The sequence below is a fragment of the Arvicola amphibius genome, chromosome 3 (genome assembly GCF_903992535.2).
Source record: "Arvicola amphibius chromosome 3, mArvAmp1.2, whole genome shotgun sequence".
Classification (NCBI taxonomy): Eukaryota; Metazoa; Chordata; class Mammalia; order Rodentia; family Cricetidae; genus Arvicola; species Arvicola amphibius.
Genome location: NC_052049.1, coordinates 76,872,629 through 76,897,170, shown reverse-complemented (window position 1 = coordinate 76,897,170; position 24,542 = coordinate 76,872,629). Strand labels below are relative to the sequence as shown.

General features: G+C 38.3%; 1 protein-coding gene across 1 annotated transcript in view; it reads left to right on the top strand.

The window, feature by feature from the left end:
• The window catches only part of Dync2h1 (dynein cytoplasmic 2 heavy chain 1), a 229,932-nt gene that overhangs the window by 52,383 nt on the left and 153,007 nt on the right, over positions 1–24,542 (top strand). The window contains 13 exon segments of the mRNA XM_038323616.1: positions 903–1,085; positions 3,733–3,915; positions 4,494–4,717; positions 5,527–5,642; positions 7,951–8,150; positions 8,891–9,155; positions 10,884–11,091; positions 12,882–13,011; positions 14,079–14,234; positions 15,430–15,689; positions 16,643–16,889; positions 22,085–22,236; positions 23,707–23,851. Of these exon segments, the coding sequence (XP_038179544.1) occupies positions 903–1,085; positions 3,733–3,915; positions 4,494–4,717; positions 5,527–5,642; positions 7,951–8,150; positions 8,891–9,155; positions 10,884–11,091; positions 12,882–13,011; positions 14,079–14,234; positions 15,430–15,689; positions 16,643–16,889; positions 22,085–22,236; positions 23,707–23,851 (2,469 nt within the window).

Here is a 24,542-nt window from a genome sequence, read left to right as displayed (position 1 = left end):
GTGATTGCTATTGGAAGACATAATTACTTCTATTTCAGTATTTTTGACTCTCTTTTGTTTCAGAATTTGCAAGGTTCAGTAAAAGAAAAAGTAAAACATTATTCTACTTTAAAAATTTTCACATTGCCTTTATCAAATTCTATGAGATGATTCTTCCCCAGGAGGAGCACTCATGTTGAAGCTTAGATTATCTTTAAGTCAGGAGAGTTGTATAGACAGCTCCAGTAAAGCAGCGGAGCTTTGTGTCTTGTCAGTGCTGGGACTATAAATGGGATAGGGTGTGTTATCTGATTTTTCAGTTTGCAAGGAAAAGACTTTTTCAGATAAATGATCTAATGCATATAATTTGTTCTAAAAAAATCCAGTTGTATCCTTTCTCCCGTTTTCTATCAAAATGACGCAGTCTCTGGAGTAATTGTGTTGGGCAGCAGCTAGTTGGCCTTCTGCAAGGAAATGGTGACACATCCTACATGTGACTGGCGGACCTTGAGTGTCTTCTTCCTATAGCATAGAAAACTTGAGAATCACTTTTGAAATTAATCATTAGAATTTTAAAGATTATTTTTACTTTGGGGCCCCAGGAAGTGAGTTATGTGAGTTAAAAAGTATGAAGTGGCATGTTAGCTGCATAATATATATTTGGATGTTTGTCCTTAGCATTGTATTTGTGCCCTCATTAAGAATGGAAGAGACTATTTGGAAACTTGACTGTGGTCAAGTCTTTCAGGCCACGATGAGACGTAATACTTGTTTTATTCCAGGTTCTGCCTTTTGAATTTATTTAACTAAGAAAAGTTTTGAATGTCTTCCGTGTTAAACAGTTAAACCTGTTTGTTGCATATGAGGCTTTTTACCTTGGATGGAGTAGAGCATGAGTATAACACCATGTTTCCCTTATGCAGGGTAATGCTCCCAAGCTGGTTTATACGCCGTTGACAGACAAATGCTACCTAACTCTGACTCAAGCCATGAAGATGGGACTTGGTGGGAATCCCTATGGACCTGCTGGAACTGGGAAAACTGAGTCAGTGAAGGCGCTAGGCGGACTTCTTGGGAGACAAGTTTTAGTTTTTAATTGTGATGAGGTACAAACAATAAGTGTGAAAACATACTGCTAAATGCTTGGATTATTATTCTAGTGCATTCATATGGAAGATCTTGTTTTCAAATCGCTGACTGACTAATGGTGATCTCTTGCTTTATTGTCTATGAAGACCATGAACTCCTGGGCCTATGTAGTTCCATTATCTCAATTGTCAGCTTTATAAGCATGCATTACCACATTCAATTTAAAATCATCCAAGTTTTAAATCAATTAAACAAAAATTTGGTTTGAATTGACAAAGAGTTACAAGATTGTACATAGTACGTTTCTCAAACTTTACTAAGGAAAACTTTACTGTGAAGAACCAAGCATTATACATACAGTAAAAGAACAGCTGACTGTTGCAGGGAGACCGCTTGGCCATTCTGACTGCTTGTTAGCTCAGACCAAAATTACCACACAGAAACTGTATTAATTAAATCACTGCTTGGCCCATTAGCTCTAGTTTCTTATTGGCTAACTCTTACATATTAATTTAACCCATCTCCATTGTTGTATATTTTACCATGAGGCTTGTGGCCTACCGGCAAGGCTTCACATATCTGTCTCTGGTGGTGGCTCCATGGCTTCTCTCTGACTCCGCCTTCTTCCTCCCAGCATTCAGTTTAGTTTTCCTCACTTAGCTCTGCTCTACCCAATCACAGACCTAAGACAGTTTTCTTTATTCATTAATGGTAGTCACAGCATACAGAAGAGAATTCCACGTGAGCTGTATATTCCCACAGGAGTATATTCTGGTGGAGAGCCTTGATTTGCAAAGCTTTGGGAACATTGTCTTTTGAATAGTCCTGTCAATTCTGTAAGAATCTTGTGAAGCCATAGTCTTCCTCCTTTTCATAATGGGATTCATCCCAAAATACCTCAGCAGTGCATAAATCATTGAGCAATAGCTAGATGACCCTTCCCACACTGTGGGGCTCTGGTGTGAAAATATTCACTCAAAGAAACCTTTGTTCTTATAGTCTGATCCACATAAAACTAGCCTCTCCTCCAATTGTCCTTTATGACAGGACATCAGACAAGAAAAAAAGTTTTGCAAATAACCACATAAGAACCTCAAAAGACAGGCACCGAGTGGAGAAGACAGCATGTTTGCCCTTGCTGGTAAACAGGTCTGGGCGACCCTCAGCTCTCCAGCAGCAGACTCGGGAAAGCGTAATCAACTGACCTTTGCTCTACTCCAGCAAGTTATTAATTACTATTCTGTATTTACCTCCACCTTGGTTTCATTGAAACATGATCTTAGTTTAGAAAATTAGCTGTTTGTGCCTTTACCTATAGAAATACAGAAAAAGAAGCTTGGGTGGCTAAACCAGCCCCAGAAAAAGGAATTCCTTCTCATCTGTGTGCCAGAGGATACAGCATTCTCACAGTGCTGTTGGCCCTGGTTGGGTGGGGCACAAGGACCATCTGTTTTCCTTCCATAGGGTATGCTGGTTGCCATGGTTACCACAAAGGCTGTGTTCCCAGCTGCTGTGGAAGTGCTCAGAGAGTACACAACACTGTAGTGTTTATCTTAACTAACCACACAAATGTAGTTAATGCACAAATTCCCCTTTTCTTTTCTTAGATTCTATACTGATTTCTAGCCCCATCCTTAACTAATCCTGTTATCTACAGGAGAGAGTCACAGCCCCACCTCACCCCCCAGACAGTAGTAAGACAACTGGCACCTACTTTATCCATCCTGTTAGCCCTAAGAGATGCATGCTTACCAGAGAATTGTTCATTATGTCTCTGTGTAAACTAAAAGCCTTGTGGGGTGAGAGAACAGTGAGGAACATCGAGGGAGCATTGGAGAGAACATAGGAAGAATAAATGGGACATAATGAAAAGATTCATGTGAGCTAATTTATTTCATTTGCTCTCAGTTCTTTTTAGCCAATTTTCACCTGATATAGCGGTCCTTATGAAGCCAGAGAGGTTTAAGAAGTCTGGTACCCCAACATAAAGCTCCAAAGTTTGTACTACACTGGAGAAAAATATTGTTTAGTAAGAGTAATTCTCAATTAGAAAAACAAAACAAAAAAACGCTAAATACATCTTAATGTTTTCAAAAACATTGTGTGTGTGTGTGGAGTGGGGGGAGTTTACTTTGACTTAAAAATGATTGAAATGTGCCGCGTGTTGGTGGTGTACACCTTTAATCCCAGACCTGGGAGGCCGAGGCAGGCGGATCTCAGAGTTTGAGGCCGGTCTACAAAACAAGTTCTAGGATAGCTAGGGTTACACAGAGAAACCCTGTCTTGAAAAACAAAAACAAAAAACAAAAAAGACTGAAATAAATTCTTGTCTTTGTTTAGCTTTATATTCTTTAGAGAACACTGTCCTTGAAACTGCTCTGAAGTTGAGGGAGTAGTTAAACTTCCCCCACTTGTAGACTTTGTTTGACACAGGCTCTCTCTATGTAGCCCAGGTTGGACTAGCACTCACTGTTACTCTGTCCCTCTCCAAGAGCTAGGGTTACAGGCATGCACCACTGTTCTTGCCTTAATTTTTTTTAAAAGAAAGGAGATGTTGATGGGTAAAATTATTAGTTAATCTGTTTAGCTGCACAAAATATCAACTTATTACTAGCACTAGAGAATTTCATCATTTTAAAATGAAAACTATTTTTATCTTTTCAGGGCATTGATGTGAAGTCAATGGGGCGAATATTTGTTGGTTTGGTGAAGTGTGGGGCCTGGGGTTGCTTTGATGAGTTCAACAGACTGGAAGAAGCTGTACTGTCGGCTGTTTCCATGCAGATCCAGACGATTCAGGATGCTCTGAAGAATCACAGAACTGTCTGTGAGCTGCTTGGCAAAGAGGTAAGGGATACCTCCTGTGACTTGGCTTCCCCCCTGTGCTGGTCTCTGAGCATTGCTGCCTCTACTCTGTGACCTGTGTTCCTAGTTTTTATCTCTGAAATGGCTCTCAGGTTTCTGAGCTATCACAGTGTATATAGTGCTTTAATGTAATATCTCATTTAATACTCAGTATAGCCTTGGAATGCCAATACTCTACTTTATGGATGAAGAAACCGAGATTTGATAACAGGTGTAGGGATCTTTGATTTGAATCAAAGGTTATCTAATTCTGAAAGCTATATTTTAATCACTATTTGACATGAGTTCCAAAGACATACTGTGAGTAAATAGCCATTGAAGTCAGTTATCCACTCTTAATCTTATGTTCTTTGAAAACTTATTATGAAGTAAATTCACTATAATGCAGTGGGTTCATGAGCTGTTGTTATAATACCCTTATGTATTATATAAGGATGTTCTTAGAATATTGGAGGTTGCTTTTGCTAAGATGTTGAATTTATACATAGAAATTGTATTATGATAAAATTTCTCTCTTTAAAATCTTTAATGCCTATATTCTAAATTACTGTTTATTTCAGGTAGAAATAAATTCTAACTCTGGAATTTTTATCACCATGAATCCTGCTGGAAAAGGTTATGGAGGAAGACAAAAGCTTCCAGACAATCTTAAGCAGCTTTTCAGGCCAGTGGCGATGTCACGTCCAGACAATGATCTTATTGCAGAAGTGATTCTCTATTCAGAGGGCTTCAAAGATGCTAAAGAATTGGGCAGAAAATTGGTTGCTATTTTCAACCTATCTAGGTGGGTTTTCCCATTTAATATTCACATTTTGTGTTTCCAGTGATTGGTTTGTATTTTCATATTTTTCCAGTTTATATGGTGAGTTTGTTTGTCACTATAGTAAATAATATAGATATGATATATTTTATTCCAAGTCATAAGAAGACATCTTCATTAAAACAGTTCTTTTCTAAATTATGTATTTATTTATTTCGGAGACAGGGTTTCTGAGTGTAGCACTGGCTGACCTGGAACTCGCTATGTAGACCAGACTGCTCTCAAACTCACAGAGACCCGCCTGCCTCTTCCTCCCTGGTACTGGGATTGCAGGTGTGCGCCACCACACCTGACAATTTTTTTTCTTAATTGTCACTAACTTGATGTTTCCCTTCATGATATTTATGTGGACTCTGACTAAATGGTTCTTGTTTCCCCAGTTTCCCAGCTGACCACTCAGAAGCTCTCTAGAGGATGTTTCCATGTTTTATTTCTAGTAGTAGAGGTTAATTTTTATTCTCCTAGACAACCCAGAATTCTAGTGTATATCATTTAGTGGATCATAGAGAACCAGGGTTGTATTAAAGAGGGGAAGTAGGCTGGGCAATGGAAGCTTTTGTGAGGACAGGAATAGCTGCTTGCCCTTGACTCTTCATGACAGGTTTCCCATGTTCCTTGTGATTCTCCCTTCATCTGCTTCCTGGAATGATTATTTTGTGTGATTGATTTTTTTGTGTCAATTAATGAAATTCTAGTATTAATTTCTACAGGTCAGTCTACATTTCTTTGGAGTGGTGCTAAAAGTAATTTCTTTTTGGCCATCTTTGCTTCAGGGAACTTTTGACACCCCAGCAGCATTATGATTGGGGGCTGAGAGCTTTGAAGACTGTTCTCAGAGGAAGTGGGAATCTTCTGAGACAGCTGAAGAAAAATGGCACAAAACAAGATGGTATGATTAATTATATAGTTAAAGTATTGAATTTTAAAAATATACTTTGATTTAGAATAGTTTTAATATTACAGAAAGGTTGCAGATACCATGTAGAAAATTTTTGTAAACCTTGCCTAGATTTCTCTATTTTTAACATCTTATAGTAGTGTGATATACTTATATCAATTAATTGAGCAGTTTTGCTGTATTCTTTTTAACTTAAAGTTTATAAATTATTCTGATTTTTTTTTATAATTTTAACCTAATGTCCTACAAGAAAATTCAGGGGTTTATTTATATAAAGTAGTAGTAATGTGTAAAAGAATAATCAAATGCACTTGCTTTCAAAATTGATGTTCATAGAATCAGAGGGTCTGACATATGTCTATAGTCTCAGAATTGAGGAAGCTCAGGCAGGAAGACTTGGTTCTAGGCCAGCCTGGGAAACATGATGAGATTCTACATCAAAATAAAGCAAACCTAACCCCAATGTAAAAGAAAGCATCTCCGAGTGGCTTGTTCATCCCCAGACTGTAAAAAACCACCCTCAAAGTTCCTAGGAGTGTTCAGTGTTCGTGGAGCATGAGCCTTTGTTAGCAGAGATGTTGGAAACACTGCATGGTGTTTTTCTGGCCAATAGACAAAGGAGTATATGCAATTGGATGAGGCTCTGAGTGGGAAGAAGGAGGAAGAAGCAGTGCTGTTTTTCATGTACTGTCGTGAGGTGCGTGGCGTGGGATGCTGGCTTTCTTCCCTTGGTGACGCTGGCTAGCCTTCTCTACTGTAAAATTGATATTTGCCCCTGTTCTCTGCCTTTTGGCTATAAATCTTGTCACTAAATCTATGTCACCCTCAAAGTGAGATGCGGAGATTGATCTCTGCCTCTCAGCCCTGGGCAGTAGCTGCATCACTGGGCTTCTCTAAAGGTTTCCCCTTTCCTGGTCCCGGACAGCTGAGCTCTGCACATCAGTGCGCACTCAGACCACACTTGGCTCATGGAAAGCTCTTGCTCTTCTCCATTGCGCAGAATAAATGACCTTGTGTCCATGGATATTTGTCTTCTAGAGAGGCTGAGTTTTCATGTTTTCCAGGTTGCTATTAAAAATTAAGTTACAAAACTATCAATCATAGTTGAAGGAGAAAGAAAAGTATTTTACAATAAAAACAAATTTAAGCAATTTCTGTCCTGATCCAGCTTCACAGAAAGTGCTAGGTGAAAAACTTCAGCTTGAAGAAAGACTTCCAGTATGAGCATAGAAAAAGGATGATATAAAATTACTTGTTTGTGCTGAAGGTTCATTTCTTCAAAAAAGCAGTTACTTGAGCTCTGTCACTAGATTGACTTATTAAAGGTAGACAGTTGTTTTGTGAAGATCTTAAATAGCTTCTATTTTTGATGGTTTTGAAGAAATATTCAAAATTCATATGTAGTAAATACAAGTGACTATGAGTTCAGTTATTGAAATAAACTCAGGGACTGCCACTCTTCTCTCTATCTACTTACTGATAGTCAGCCAGGGTAGGGAAAATGCCAGGAAACACAGATACAGAATATTTGCCTTCGTGTATTTTATTGCTTAGTGTGGAATAGCCTTAAAACTAAGAATCTGCTAATAATGTGAGCATTTGCACTTAGCTAAAAATGTTTTTTTGAGCCAGTTAGATAAAGATTAATTAAAGATTACTGCTTAGAGCAGTGGTTCTCAACCTTCTTAATACTGTGACCCTTTAATATAATTCCTCATGTTGCAGTGAGCCTCAACCATAAAAAATTTGTTACTACTTTATAACTGTAATTTTGCTACTATTATGAATTATAATATAAATATCTGTGCTTTCTGATGATCTTAGCTAACCCCTGAGAAAGGGTTGTTCTACCACCACAAAGGAGTTGTCCTATAGGTTGAGAACTGCTAGCTACATTGGAATGCTAATTGTAGTATTTATTTCCACGTCATTGTCTTAGAAACTTAATACTCTTGTATGTAAAACTAAAAAAAAAATAGTAATTATTTTTAAACTACTTGACCATAAGAGGATCCTATTATATAAAAGGGAAAGTATTATACGTGGAAATCATATACATGAAAATTATGGTTTTTAGTATGAATTTCTGGTATAATTAAAATCCCCGTATATCAGAATTTATTTCTTGGCAGTTAAAACATAGAAAAGGAAGTATAGTAGTTATGATTTACTGTTTCTAAATGTGTCTAACATGCTGTTTAATAATTAGTAATGATATCAAGGCTCTATCTTATTTAAAATGTTTTATCATCATTGAATTGATAATAAAAATAATTTTAAAATAAAACTTTTTCTATAGTTAATGAAAATCATATTGTGGTACAAGCATTGAGGCTTAATACAATGTCAAAATTCACGTTTGCTGATTGCACCCGGTTTGATGCACTGATCAAGGATGTCTTCCCTGGAATTGAGTTTAAAGAAGTGGAATATAGCGTGCTGAGCGCTGCGTTAAAGCAAGTCTTCGAGGAGGCCAATTATGAAGTCATACCCAATCAGGTAACATGAGGGATATTTGTCATAGATTACTGCCCTTTCCTAGTTTATTCAGATTTACAGTCTTATCAGCCATCTTTGAGTTATTTTTCGTCTTTCAACTTTAATCTCACTCCAGGATGCTTCTTGGTTCTTCAAGTTCTGATTAGGGACTCTTGCTCTGTTTATCATTGCTTTTGTCCTTGATGCATGTTTAATGTTAAGTAGGTATTCACTCTCCACCAGATGGGACTCTTCAGAAAAGACAGCATCTGTATATGTTTTTGCTCAACGTTTTATTCCTGGTTCCTGCCTATCCCAGCGAGTTGTGTATAATAGATGGATAAAAGGGTCATATGAACTTTTGCTTATTGATTGCATGTGATTTAGTTGCACTTTGATAATTTATTAGTAGGAATTCTTCTAACAGAGCTTCTTTATGTGGCACAAATTGTTATTACAATGAACATTTCCCTTCAATTTTTGTTGAGTAGAATATGAATTGTAACTGAGGGAAATTGTGTATTTGAATGAATAAATGACTAAAAATAAAAGGTGTATGTTTTCAACTTTATGCCAAGCACCCTCTTTGAAAGACAGATGTTGAGCTTAAAGATCACATTGGAAATGTGTTCCAATTTATTTAGCTAGTGGTCTATTGAGGTTTTCTTTTCCAGTGGAGAAGTCAGACTTAATTTAGTGGAGTGACAGCAGAGCTGAGTGTGACTGCATGTGGATTACACATGACCCGTTTCTCTCCTCAGATGAAGAAGGCTCTCGAGTTGTATGAACAGCTGTGCCAGAGGACAGGAGTTGTTATTGTTGGCCCAAGTGGTGCTGGCAAGTCTACCCTTTGGAGAATGTTAAGGGCTGCGCTTTGTAAAACTGGCAAAGTGGTAAAACAGTACACTATGAATCCCAAAGCTATGCCCAGACACCAGTTATTAGGACATATTGACATGGACACAAGAGAGTGGTCCGATGGTGTTTTGACGAATAGCGCTCGCCAAGTAGTTCGTGAGCCTCAAGGTTGGTCTCTGTCTAATTCTTTACCTAATAACGCCTAGAGAATAATGTCATATGTTTATAATGTTATTATTAAAACATATGTGTGATTTGACACACTTTGTAATGATGTTCTTTTGATATTTTAGCAGCTTTACTCTTTTATTTGTTTTGTTGAGACAGAGTCTCATTCTGCAGCCCAGGCTGGTCTGGAACCCATGGTCCTGATAGTTTAGCCTTACAAATGCTGGGATTACAGGTGCCCGCCATCAACCGTGCTTGGGTCATGCTGTCTTTTGACTTATTACTTGATAGCAACTTTTAATATTATCAAAATTCAGAGTAACTTGATTAAAAATATATAATCCATAACTAATTTACTAAATGCATATAAAATCTTTGATGAATTAGTTGACATATGCCTTGTTAATATAATTAATGTATTTGAACATCATTAAGCTGTTAGTGTGAATGAATCATTCTGAGTTATTTTGCAATTTGCAATGGTAAAAAGTTTAGTTACTTCTTGATCTAAATTTTTTCAGCTTAGTTGTTTGTTTTGTTTTTCATTTTCATTTTTTATTTTTGTGACAGAATCTCACTATTGTAGCCTTGGCCTGGAACTCGCTCTATAATTCAAACTGGCCTAGAATTCATGAGGTCTGCTTGCCTTTGCCTCCAGAGTACTGGCATATAAGGCTTGTGCCTCTTGGTTTGACTCGACATGACTTTAAAGACAATTTTTGACCCGAATCTTTATAGACTACTATTGCCAAGCCTTAATTAGTTGTTTTTCAAGTAAGGCAGTTGGTAATTTTTAAGAACTTGATTCCAGTGGAGGGCTTTCCAATGCAGTTTCTCCATTTTTCTTGTAATACTACTTTAAGTTAAGACACATACTACCCTTTCTCACACTGTTGATGACATTTCCTTCTTTGTTTCAAAGGTCCAAGGACAGTTTGAAGCACTCTGATTTTAGAAAGGATGGGTAAAATGTGTCTGCTTTTAAAAGGACTGCAGGCATTGTGTGTGCGCGGCCTGGTTGCTGCTTTTCCCATTTTGGGTCATCCTTGAAAACACTAAAACCATGGCAGTAGTTAGGGTTTTCTTCTCATGAAAGTTAAGTTTCCTGTATTTCTCAAAGAGATATTATGTAGCAAACATTCATATATTCTTCTGGTATGACCAAACATATAGTTTGGGAGATTATTTTAGAAGTATCTTTTTGGAATAGGAATATCCATCTTACACACTATGTTTTAAGAAATATTGTGAAATCAATCTGTATGGTTAGAGACCAAAATAGTATCTTAGGGGTTGTAGGTGAGCTTTGGGCAGTGGAGACGAAATTACCCACAGTTTCTCTAGCACACATGTAGCGTTGTTTCCATGACACTGCAGCTTGCTCAACTCTGCTCTTTATATTAAGATGAAAATTAGTCGTGAGTAATGAAAGTTACTTTATTTCTTATGTTGGACTGTTATAGCTATTGGCATATCTGTGCACACAGTGAACGACAGTGTGTGTGTGTATTTTTTTTTTTTTTTTTTTTTTTTTTTTTTGGTTTTTCAAGACAGGGTTTCCCTGTAGTTTCTAGAGCCTGTCCTGGAACTAGCTCTTATAGATCAGGCTGGCCTCGAACTCAGAGATCCGCCTGCCTCTGCCTCCCAAGTGCTGGGATTAAAGGCGTGCGCCACCACCGCCCGGTTGTATTGTTTTTTAAAGTCTTCATTCTTGTGACTTGAAAATAGAAGTCAGCTCATGGATAATTTGTGATGGTGACATTGACCCTGAGTGGATAGAATCTCTGAATTCCGTTCTGGATGATAATCGACTACTCACCATGCCAAGTGGAGAAAGGATTCAGTTTGGCCCAAATGTTAACTTTGTATTTGAAACTCATGATTTAAGCTGTGCTTCACCAGCCACAATATCTAGAATGGGAATGATATTTCTTAGGTAAGTCACAGATCATTTCTATATACTAGATTTTTTTTTTTTTTTTTTTTTTTTTTGTTTTTTCAAGACAGGGTTTCCCTGTAGTTTCTAGGGCCTGTCCTGGAACTAGCTCTTGTAGACCAGGCTGGCCTCGAACTCAGAGATCCGCCTGCCTCTGCCTCCCAAGTGCTGGGATTAAAGGCGTGCGCCACCACCGCCCGGCTAGATTATTTTTTAATTACCATTTTGATTTCATAACTAAGTTAAGCATATAATGAATAATGTATACATATTGATTTCATCTATGATTAACTGTTTTTGCTTAGATTTTAATTGATTTAGAGTTTGTTTTATTATATATGAATTCTTTTAGCAATTTGGTCAAGCATTTTCTTTAAGAGAATAGAAATACTAATTTCCTTTAAAAATTTTTAAATACTATGATTAAATTCACTGATGTTAAGCATACTAAATAAGTACTAGTACATAGTATTTAAATCCCAGTAGCACATCTTAGTTACTGAGTTATAAATTCAAAAGAGGTTAGGACTAATTCAGGTATAATAGGTCCTGTAGCAAAGCCTTTGTATTTTCCAGCATGACAACCTCTTTCCTACGTAATTTCTTACTTTTCCAGTGGGCTGATGAGAAGCTTGAGGAGCACAGATGAGCAGTACTAAATGGCTCTAGGTGTTGCATATTCAGTCAGTCAAGTACCAGAACATGGACATCTCGACCAGTTTCATTTTCCCAAATGAGTAATAGTTTGGCAAAAATATTTATAATTCCGGGCTGGAGAGATGACTCAGTGGTTATGGACACTGACTGCTCTTCCAGAGGACCCGGGTTCAATTCCTAGCACCCACATACAACTCAGCTCTGTAACTCCAAGATAATTCTCACACAGGCGTACCTGCAGGCAGGACACTGGTGCATATAAAATAAAAGTAAATAAATCAAAAAAGAAAGAACTGGGCTTCAAAAAGAAAATGTTTAGAATTGCTTATTTATTATGCCTGTATTTCATATGTTGTGAATGGCACATTGCTGTAATCACTTGGGTTGAGATTATGTCTTCAAATTATTTAACTGCTTATTTCACTAAGTATTCTAAGAGACATTTATATTTATAAACCTTCAGTTGATATTAGAGTAAATTATTAAAATAATATTATTTTAGGTATATAGTTTCATTGTAATATTTGTGTAAATTTCTTATTTATTCAGTGTTGCAATCTTATAACAATATTATAATAAAAGGTAAGTTTACAAGTAAATTTAAAACTTCTTATTGAATATTTATTGTGTACTTTACATTACTTTAAACATAGTAGAAAGACTGTACAAGAGTGAGACTGCCATTTATGGAGCATAAAAAGGCACAGACCTTGTGAGGGGTGCTGTGTCTATTTAGCAGGAGGATCACATACTGCTGCAGAGTGTTGTGAGCTGTGGGTGGCCCGGACATTGGTTGTATGAGGCACAATGAATATATGTGATTTCATTAAAATATATTTTAACTCTTAGGTTGCTGTGTCTCCTGATGTTGCTGAACATTTATCCATGGAGAGGCCCAACGAGAACTTTTAAGTAGGGTCTAGAGTACTGCTAGTATTCTCCAGCACACACAGATCTGCGTACATATATACACGTGCGCGCGCGCACACACACACACACACACGCACACACACAGAAGTCACCAGTGCTGGCTTTCTGTGCTGACAGATGGGTGCTTGATAGACAGGAGTTAGTTTGAAGTCAGTTGGCAATTTCTTCCTGAATAACTGGCATGTTTGTGTTGACCCTTGTAGTGATGAAGAGACAGATCTAAATTCTCTGATAAAATCTTGGTTGAGGAATCAGCCTGCTGAGTACAGAAGTAACCTTGAAAACTGGATTGGAGATTATTTTTCAAAAGCTTTGCAGTGGGTTTTAAAGCAGGTGAGCTGGCCAAGGTATTAGATGAGCAGTGAGGTGGGATGGGTAGTTGGGAATTGTCCTTGCGTGTCCTGCCTTCTGCAGAGCTATCGTTTTTAATCGTTTTATGTTTGTTTTTCTTATTTTGTATGGATGAAAGTGGGAGAAATTGAAATGAGTATTGAAGTATTGCAGATTAATTAGTTTCCCCTGTCATTAGAGAAGGAAGGGTTTCCTGCTCCTGCAGTCTGAGGAAGGTGTCTCCCTTCCTTGCTTTCATCCTAATACTCACCCACCATTTTAGTCTCTGTCTGCACTCATCTGCAAGTTCCTCGAGGGCAGGGACCAAACCTGTCATGCCCCTTAGTGAGTTCCCAGAGCAAGCTTGTTGAGAAGAGTGAGCAGGCAGTGTTATGTTCTGTCTGGTAGCACACCCTAATTCAAGCATTCACATAGGCATTGACTCGGTAAGGTAGCGGATCTCATGGTACCAGCACTGCTAAGCTCTTCAGTTCTCACTTTAATGACATAAACTGTCTGGGAAAAAGATGCCAGAGGCAGACTGCCTGCTGGACCTGGGACTCCTTGCATCACCATGCCTCGTGTTGGTGACAAAAGGAAGCAGAGAAAACAGGCCAGAGCCAGAGTGTAAATATGAATAAAGGGTCACCTCTAGGACCGACTCCCATCAACTGGATGTCTTCTGTTAAAGACTGTGCCTATACAGCAGTGTTAAGAGTTCGGAACAGGCCACAAAACTTGAAACTGGTGGGCATCTCAGAGGTGAACCACACCTTAGCTGTTCTCTAAAGTTTTAAAAATGTGTATGTATATTCTTCAGGCTGAGGATATATATCATATAGTTATTTTAGAATTTTAGCATTTATAGTTCAAAGTACATAATTACCTTTAAATTTATTTTTGTATTTTCAAAGTGTATATGTAATCTGAATAACATCCATACTTTTTATAGAAATGAGAGAGATGAATTCAAAGGTTGTTTTTAGTGATCTCTGTCGATTTGTATGGTTTTACGTTTGCTGGTTAATATCTGTTTTTCCTTCCTTGGTTCTGTGAATTTTAATCGACAGAATGACTATGTGGTAGAAACAAGTTTGGTTGGTACTGTGATGAATGGTTTGTCCCACCTCCATGGATGCAGAGATCATGACCAGTTTATTGTTAATCTTATACGAGGCCTGGGTGGAAATCTAAACATGAAATCGCGTTTGGAATTCACCAAGGAGGTAAGGAGCATTTTCCAACCATAGTCTGCAGCTCCTCTTGACCCTTAAGTCTCAACACACAGTGATACAATTCGAAGGTGTGAAAACTTTCTAGTTATGAATTTACTCATTTGGTAGACTAACAGGACATATGTATCTATATGGGTCTACATGCATGTTTGTATATGTAAACATGGTTCTGTGTATCAAACTGAGGGTTTCTGATAGTCTTAAAATTTTATGGTATTTTGTAATAAGCTAAGGCTTGGTACATAGAAGTATAAGTTAGGCTTGAATCTATTTAGCATTATGAATATATTCCAGTATTTCATTTAGCTTTAAATAATCTTTTCAAATTTTTATTTAGTGTTAGCACTTAGAAGTGCTAGAATATTTTTAATTCTCTAATAATGTTAGATTATATTTGAGACAGTTGTTTAGAAAGTATTTTTTTTATATCATAAGGGTCTTTTGTTTTCTTTTTTCTTTTCTTTTTTGTGTGTAGATGTTTTCTTGACTGTATGTCTGTGCACCATGTGCATACGTGTGGAGGCCAGAATACAGTGTTGAGTGGAGTGACGATGATTGTGGGTGCTGAGAACTAAAGTTGGGTCTTCTGGAAGAGCAACTAGTGCTCTTAACCATCTCTTGGGACCCACAAGGGACTTTTTCCCCTTGGAATGATTAAATAAGACCAACACAGTGTTCCGTTCATTGTTGCTTAGTACTGTCATTAGCTGCTCTCTGTCCCCGTAGCTTTTCTGTAGTTGTATATGTCCCCTTCCCTCTCACGTACTGTCCAGCCCTGCTCCTGTCCACTCTTATGAACAGACAGCAGCTTTCAGTATCACGGAGCAGAATAACCCATTGAATGCTGTGGGTATAGCTGAAGTCAGTTCTGGGAAATGTTGGAAATAAAGGGCGTTAGCATTCCTAAAGTCTGCAATTTGTAAGAATGCTATTAAAACTTGGATATATTTTATAACTTGATCTATAAATTTCTATCAAATTGATATCTATATATATATATTTATTTTACTTCAGATCATATTGAGGTAAAATACTATTTTAATTTTAAAATTTCCTTAGAAGTGGTGTGTATATAAACTTAATTAATGAGGTAATTTACTGTGGAGATACTCATTTTGATGTATGGAATAGTTATCCACTGTTAGGAATATGTAAAAACTCCTTGTTACAACGTTTCCCTCTTCAGGTCTTTAACTGGGCCCGGGAGTCCCCTCCAGACCCTCACAGACCAATGGACACCTACTATGACATGGATCGAGGACAGTTAGCATCCTACGTGCTTAAGAAGCCAGAGAGCCTGACAGCTGATGATTTCAGTAGTGGCCATTCCCTCCCTGTCATCCAGACCCCTGACATGCAGAGAGGTCTAGATTATTTCAAGCCTTGGCTGAGTTCTGATACTAAACAGCCATTTATTCTCGTAGGACCAGAGGGATGTGGCAAAGGGTAAGAAAAATGTCTTCAAAAATATATACTGTGAATTTGCCTTCTTCTCCTCAAGGATTTAAAAAAACACATTATGTTTCTTTTGGTTACAAAGTACTTACATTTTTATAGAGGGTACTTACTGTTACCTCCTATTTTAAAAAAAATCACTACAGAGAAGTATCATTTTCTCTGCCAGTTTGTGTGGGCTTAGAAAATACTGTCTAGCTGGGTGGTGGTGGCGCACGCCTTTAATCCCAGCACTCAGGAGGTAGAGGTAGGCAGATCTCTGTGAGTTCAAGGCCAGCCTAGTCTCCAAGAGCTAGTTCTAGGACAGGCTCCAAAGCTACAGAGAAACCCAGTCTCAAAAAACAAAAAACAAAACAAAACAAATGAACAAAAAAAAGAAAAAAGAACTTTCTAAAAGATTTTGTCATAGAGTCACAAAAATTAAATCCTTTATACATACTTAAACCTTATTGTGTGCGTAAGCCATGAATTTACCAGGTGAGTCTGCTCTCTTATAAGAATAGTGTCTAGCTCAATGTAGCTCACTGTGTTTAGTGCCTGCTTCATTATGTTTTAGGAGTAAACCTGAATTATTAGTTTTACATATATACAATCAGGGTAGTTAATGAAACAAAACTCTTGGGGAACTTAAAGTCCTTCCATGAACTCTGGGGGAATAAAACTAATATATTCTACATACCTTGTAAAACTGAACTAATGAGGTCTTCAAGAATTCTAGGAATATTTTAAAATACACCCCTCACTTTAAAAATTAGAAAGTTATTTTAGTGTTGATAGAAACCATATCATATTCATTATTTTCTTTCTCAACATAAGCTGAAATAATTTAGAAAAAGATATCAATTCCATATTGAGTGTAAGGAGTGTTTTATTGTACACATTTTCCCAGTGAGATTTCACCCAGTGTCACCCATTTCTCCTGAGATGTCACCTGTCTCTCGTAGGATGCTGCTCAGGTATGCCTTCTCTCAGCTTCGCTCCACGGAGGTTGCCACAGTCCACTGCAGCGCTCAGACTACTTCCCGGCATCTTCTGCAGAAGCTGAGCCAGACTTGCATGGTAATCAGTACAAACACTGGCCGAGTGTACAGACCAAAAGATTGTGAAAGACTTGTTTTGTACCTAAAGGATATCAACCTGCCCAAGCTTGATAAGTGGGGGACCAGCACTCTGGTGGCTTTCCTCCAGCAGGTAAGTCTCAGCAACCAATGCTTTTGCCTGTAATTTGTCTGTTGGCTTTTCTTTTTTCGTTTTTTAAATCGATTAATTTTTAAAAAAATAATCTTTTCTCATTTTCATACCAATCCCAGGTCCCATTCCCTCCTCTCCTCTCTGTCCCTCTACCTTCCCTCCCACCTCACCTCCATCCACTTCTCAGAGAGGAGAAGGCTTCCCATGGAGAGTCAGTGAAGTCTAGCACATTGTTTTGAGGCAGGATCAAGACCTTCCCCACTGTGTCTAGGCTGAGCAAAGTATCCCTCCAAAGAGAATGGGTTCCACAAAGCCAATTCAAGCCATAGAGATAAATCCTTGTATGACTGCCACTGTCACCACAGTTTGCCCAGTCATTAAAATGTCTCCCACATTCAGGGGGTCTAGATGTTCCCCTGCTGTCAGTCCGGCGGACTGTTAGTGTGCTCCTATTAGCTCATGTCAGCTATTTCAGTGAGTATCCCCATCATGGTCTTGACCGGTTGCTCATATTATCGCTCCTCTCTCTCTTTGACTGCACTTTGGGAGCTCAGACCGGTGTGGTGCTTCACTGTGGATCTCTGTATCTTCTTCTTTCAGTTGCTGGATGAAGGTTCTGTGATGACAATTATGGTAGTCATCAATCTGATTACAGGGGAAGGGCAGTTCAGGCATCCTCTCCACTATTGCTTAGCTGGGGTCATCCTTGTGGACTTCTGGGAATTTCCCTAGTGCCAGTTTCACACCAGCCCCATAATGGCTCGCTCAATCAATGTATCTCTTTCCTTGCCCTCCCTCTTTGTTCTTCTCCCATATTGACCATCTGTTCCCCCATGTTCTCCTCTTCTACAGTCCCTCCCCCCAAAGCTCCCAATTTTCTCAGGAGTTCTTGTTGTCTATTTCCCTTTCTCAGGAGGATCCATGTATATTTCTCTTAGGGTCCTTGTTACCTAGCTTCTCTGGGATCATGGACTACAGGCCAGTTATCCTTTGCTTTATTACATCTGATATTATCTTTAGAGTGAGTACATACCATGTTTGTCTTTATAGGTCTGGGTTACCTCACTCAGGATTTTATTTTATTTTAGTTCTATCCATTTGCATGCAAATTTCAAGATGTCATTTTTTTTTCACTATTGAGTAGTACTCTGTTGTGTAAATGTACCACATTTTTTTTTTTTTATCCATTTTTTTGTTGAGGAGAATCTAGGTTGTTTCCAGGTTCTGGCTATTATGAATAATGTTGCTGTGAACATAGTTGAGCACATGTCCTTGTAGAATGGTTGAGCATTCTTTGGATATATGCTCAAGAGTGGTACTGCTGGGTCTTGATGTAGATTGATTCCCAATTTTCTGAGAAACTGCCATACTGATTTTCAAAGTGTCTGTACAAGTTGATGTTCCCACCAGCGATAGATGAGTGTTTCCCCTACTCTGCATCCTCTCTAGCATAAACTGTCATTGGTGTTTTTTTTTTTTGTTTTTTTTTTTTTTTTTTTTTTTTTTTTTTTTTTTTTTTTGGTTTTTCGAGACAGGGTTTCTCTGTGGCTTTGGAGCCTGTCCTGGAACTAGCTCTTGTAGACCAGGCTGGTCTCGAACTCACAGAGATCCGCCTGCCTCTGCCTCCCGAGTGCTGGGATTAAAGGCGTGCGCCACCGCCGCCCGGCTTGGTGTTTTTGATCTTAGCCATTCTGACAGATGTAAGATGATATTTCAGAGTTGTTTGATTTGTATTTCCCTGATGACTAAGGATGTTAAACAGTTAAGTGTCTTTCAGCCATTTGAGATTCTTCTGTGGAGAATTCTCTGTTTAGATATGAATCATATTTTTAAATTGGTTTATTTGGTATTTTAATGTCTAGTTTCTTGAGTTCTTTGTATATTTTGTAAATCTGTCCTCTGTCTGATACGGGGTTGGTGAAGATCTTTTCCCAATCAGCAGGCTGCCTTTTTGTCTTATTGACTGTGTCCTTTGCCTTACAGAAGCTTCTCAGTTTCAGAAGGTCCCATTTATTTATTGTTGCTCTCAGTGTCTGTACTACCAGTGTTACATTTTGGAAGTGATCTACTGTGCCAATGCATTGAAGGCTACTTCCCACTTTCTCTTCTATGTAGTTCAGTGTGGCTGGATTTATATTGAGGTCTTTGATCCATTTGGATTTGAGTTTTGTGCATGGGGATAGGTATGGATCTATTTGCATTATTCTACATGTTGACATCCAGTTATGTCAGCATCATTTGTTGAAGATTCTTTTTTCCATTGTATAATTTTAGTTCCTTTGCCAAAAATCAGGTGTTCATAGTGTATGAAATCAGAGTCTTCGATTCAGTTCCATTGGCTGTCCTGTCTGTTTTTATGCCAATACCAAGTTGTTTTCATTGCTGTAGTTCTATACTAGAGCTTGATGTCAGGGATGGTGATGCCTCTGGAAGTTCTTTTATTGTACAGGCTTGTTTTGAGCTTCCTAGGTTTTTTGTTTTCCCATATGAAGTGGAGTGTTGTTCTTTTGAGGTCTATGAAGAATCATGTTGGGATTTTCATGGGGATTGTATTGAATCTATAGATTCCTTTTCGTAGGATTGTCATTTTTATTATGTTGATCCTACCTGTCCAAGAGCATGGAAGATCTTTCCATTTTTTGATATATTCTTCAGTTTCTTTCTTCAAAGACTTAAAGTTCTCTCGAATAAGTCTTTCACTTCTTTGGTTAGTGTTACCCCAAGATATTTTATGTATTTGTGGCTATTGTAAATGGTAATGTTTCTTTGATTTCTTTCTCAACCCCTTTATCATTTATATATAGAAGGGCTACTGATTTTTTGAGTTGATTTTGTATCTTGCCACATTACTGAAGATGTTTATCAGCTATAGGAGTTCCCTGGTAGAATTTTTGGGGTCATTTATGTATACTGTGATATCATCTCATATAGCGAAAGTTTGACTTCCTCCTTTCCAATTTGTATCTCCTTAATGTCATTTTGATGTCTTATTGCTCTAACTAGAGCATTGAGTACTATGTTGAATAGATATGGAGAGAGTGGACAGCCTTGTCTTTTTCCTGATTTTAGTGGAATCACTTTGAGTTTCTCTCCATTTAATTTGATATTGGCTATCAACTTGCTGTATTTATATTGCTTTTATTATGTTTAGATACGTTTCTTGTATCCCTGATCTCTTCAAGACTTTCATCATGAAGGGGTATTGGATTTTGCCTTCACTTTCTTTCCCTATTGTTTTTAGTTTTTTTTTTTTCATGGTGTCCCAGATTTCCTGGATGTTGTAGGTAAAAAATTTGTTGGATTTAACATTTTCTTTGACCAGTGAATTTATTTCCTCTGTCGTATCTTCAACTCCTGAGATTCTCTCTTCCATCTCTTGTATTCTGTTGGTTATGCTTGCATCTGTAGTTCTTGTTTATTTACCCAGATTTTCCATATCCAGAATTCCCTCGGTTTGTGTTTTTTTTTTTATTGGGTCTATTTCAATCTTCACATCTTGAGTTGTTTGCACTGTTTGCTTCAACTGTTTGATTGTTTTTTTCTTGGTTTTCTTTAAGAGGTTTATTGATTTCTTCCATTTTTTGTTTGTTTTTCATTTTTTTTAAGGGAATTTTCATTTCCTCTTCAGGTTCTCTATTGTCTTGAGAAAGTTACATTTAAGTTGTTTTCTTCTGCTTCTTCTGGGTTAGGATGTTCAGGTCGTCCTGTTGTAGGACCACTAGGTTCTGGTGTTGCCATATTGCTCTTTAGGTTGTTGAATGTATTCTTGCATTGGTGCCTTTCCATCTTTTTCTCCAGTTGGTGCAGGCAGTGTCTTTGCTTCTTGGTTCAATCCTTGCACTGCTGTCTGTGTCTTAGGGAGCCACTCTTGGTCCATTTTGTGTAGTCGCTCTCTGTGTCTCAGGGAGCCACTGAGGTTTCTGGGGATGTGTGGTTTCTCAGGTGGAGTGGAACTTGTAGATTACAGCGTTCAGTCAGTGCTGCAGCAGTGGTGGTGGGGCTTAGGGAGTTGGAGCAGCCTACCTTCAGCCTGCTGGCTGGCTAGTGAAACTGAGGTGGTAGGGAGGGGCCCATGTTTTTGCCCGAGGGCCTAGGGTTTAGGGACTTGGCTGTCGAGCTGGGCAGCTGGTCACTCACTTCTTGATCTGCTTTGTGCAGTCCAGGCTTTTCTTGTAGATACGACATCTGCTTTCATTTTCCTGGACCAGTTTTACCTAGCACATGTCATTAGAATTTAAATTTATGTAATATTTAACTCTTGTCCTTGGTCACTCATTCTTCATTTAGAAATCTATTCCCTACCCCTCCTACCTAAAACAGTTGGGGACTCTGCAGCTGTCACTGGAGGTGTCTTTACTCCATGATTGGCTGTGCTTGCCTCTGACAGTAGTTACTCTTTCTGTGTAAGTCTGGGGTTAGGGTTGTGTATCACATGTTCTTACTCAGTGTAAAAGATGTCCCCTTGTGTGTTGTTACATCATGTTACGAGTTCTAGATTTTCAGAGTTTTCTATGTTTAGATGTGCTGTGTAGTTGTAGAGTATGATAATATAGTTATGGAAAAGCCTGAATTATTTTCCATGTATTTCCTGATTCCTTACTTTTTTTTTTATAATTCCTAATAGATTCATAACAGTATTTGGGTTTTACTGTTCAGTGGAGTGAAACCATTTTAAAAGAAGAGGATTCAGAAAACATGAATTGGGTACAAGGTAGAACAATATTAGCTCAGTGATGTAAAAATTTAAAATGTTTCAATCTTTAATTAGTGAGTTAGCTAAAGGGTGATGGTTGTACTTGGAAATAATCAAAACTTAGATAACACTCTATGATATGGTCAGTCTTCATGGTCAAATAGACAAGGTTTGTAATCTCCATACAAAAAACATCTCTTTGTATGTGTGTGAGGATTTTCTAGCGTTGTTGATGAAGGTTGGGCCTTTCATTTTGTTGGAACCTGACTAAGTCAAATGGAGCAGGGATCTGGGCAGCAGAGTTTGTCAGTGTTTCCTGATTCCTGCTGCCCTGTCTGGCATGCTGGGTGGATTGTGTCCCCTTAAACTGTAGGACAAACTTGCCCAATGTGGCTTTTGTCAGGCAATTTGTCAGGACAAGGAGACAAGTAACCAATGCATTTGTAATATGATTTGAGAAATCTAAAGTATAAACCACTTGTGCACATTTGTTTTCATATAGGTGTTGACATACCAAGGATTTTATGATGAAAATTTAGAATGGGTTGGTCTGGAGAATATTCAAATTGTAGCTTCCATGTCAGCTGGAGGAAGGCTGGGAAGACACAAGCTGACCACCAGGTTTACATCTATTGTTCGTCTTTGTGCCGTAGAGTATGTATCTTAGTAACAGTTTTTTGTTTACATTTTTTCAAGATACTCATCAAGAATACTTCAAAATGTAGAAAGTAAAATGGTTAAGCTGATTCATTTCCAAACCTTTGGCAGTGGTTTAGAGTATGTAAGGTCTTCTATAGAACTCTGTATGTTGTGCCCCAAACGTCAAGAGTCAGAGCTGACTCGCAGCGGTACATTTCACGTAAGATCTGACATTTAACATAGTGCTTACTGATGTGTTGTGTGATGTTTTGACACGTTACCTAATGCATGGTGCTTGAGTTCGTTTAAGCATATTTATCACTGTGATGAGAACACTCAAGGTTCTTCTTGCAGTCCTGGGGACACAGTTACCACCTCCAGTGGCACATCAGACCTTCTTGCTGCTGTTCAGATGCAGTTTCATCTGTCCCACCCTCAGCCCTTCCCTGCATTCCTACCTACTGATTCCAGTTCTGGGAGCCACTGTCCTGCTCTCCACTTGCCTGAGAGCAGTGCCTTTAGACTATGTGACAGAAATCACATGCTCTCTCCTGTGTATCTGTGCTTGGTTTATTTTGCTTAACATATTGATTTTCTGTCCTGTTCATATTGTCTGATGCCTGGGTTTCAAAATTTATGTGGCTAACTCTTATTTCCTTATGTATATGTACTACATTACTTTCACCCATCAACTGTTGGATACTTAGTTTTTTGTTTTGTTTTGTGTTTTTCTGGCTGTTGCGAATAATACTACAGAGACCACTGCAGATGGCTCTTCAACATATTTAATTTCCTTTAAATACATAAAGTGTGCATTTTAGACATAAATGTCTCACAAAACTATATTATTTAATTTTATGGAGATAATGAAAAAGAGTTGAATCTGATGAGAGGGGAGTTGGGTCATGTGGCTTGGGTTGGGATTCGTCTGTCCTTCCCTGTGCTCATGGATGTGAATGGGACTTCTGAGTTCTGTGTTAATGCACCGTCCCTTTGTGGCTTCTCACCTTGCTAACCCTGGTCAGTTTGCAAGTTCCCACTCACTACATTCTATCTATGCACATTGTTATTTCTAAGGTGTTATCATTGCCAGTTAATTGACATGGAAATAAATTTGGGCTTGGGAGAACCAGGCTCATTTTCGTTGTGTTATTTATTTTCTTAGACTTCTGACCTGGATCACTGCTCTGTGTGTAGGTTGTACTTGTAGGTTGAAGTTGAGTGGCTTTTCAATTTTTGTATTTATATAGTTTGATTACAGTCTTGGATAAAGCCTTGCTCTGTTGGAGAAGAGACACTGAGGGATCTAGTTGGGTTCTCTAGAGAGAGCAGGAACTGAGTCTGTTCTGACGCATGGGCAGCCCTGGGTGTCTGGGTCTTAGAGAAGTGCAGTTTGGAAGTTTACACGGTTGTATCTTAATGTGGAAATATTAATTTATGATATTGATTTATTTCAGCTTTCTTATTTCTGTCTTCCCCATTTAGTTACCCAGAGAGAGAGCAGTTGCAGACAATCTATGGAGCATATTTGGAAGCAGTTTTGCACAAAAATCTGAAGAATCATTCTATTTGGGGTTCTTCATCAAAAATTTACCTCTTAGCAGGCTCTATGGTGCAGGTGTATGAACAGGTAAGTATATTTGCACTGTAGTTTCCAGTTCTGCTGGCCTCATCCTGGTCTTTGTGCTGATGATTTGTGATAGTTGCTGCATTGTGATTGATGGCACAGTAACAATGTATCCAGTTACAGCCTGCAGGAGCACAGGCTGAGTAACTGTATGTGTATGGAAGTTAAGGTGGTGTAGTAAAATTTGATTTGTATTAGAAAAAAATAGAAAATAACAGTATTTGAAGATGAAATTTTGTTAGGTAAAGCAATAGTATTTGCAGTGCTTTTGGAAGAGGCTCTTTAAAAGGCTGGGTTGGAGCAGGGGGAGATATGTTAGGACAGGTTGTGTGAAAAAATGCGTACATACACTAAATGGCCTAGGTAACACACACTAAGAGTAATGGCTCCAGCTGTGGGTAGGGCGGCCTTTAAGCGCTTTGATTTCTTCACTGTCTTCCTGAAGCGACAGCAGCATTCTGGGTCTCAACACCTGAAAACCTTTGGAACGTTTTGTTTCAGTTTTGTGGGGTCTGTAGAATTCAACTGTGATTTTGTGATGTTAGTCAGCTTATGTGCAGTCTGTGGCTGCACCCTTGCTGCATAGCAGACTCTGGCACTCTGCTGAAGCCTCCTAGCCTGGCTGGGAGTAACACTTACAAGTGTGTAAGTAGCTGTGCACAGTGGGATGCACCTGAAGTCAGACCTTGCCTGC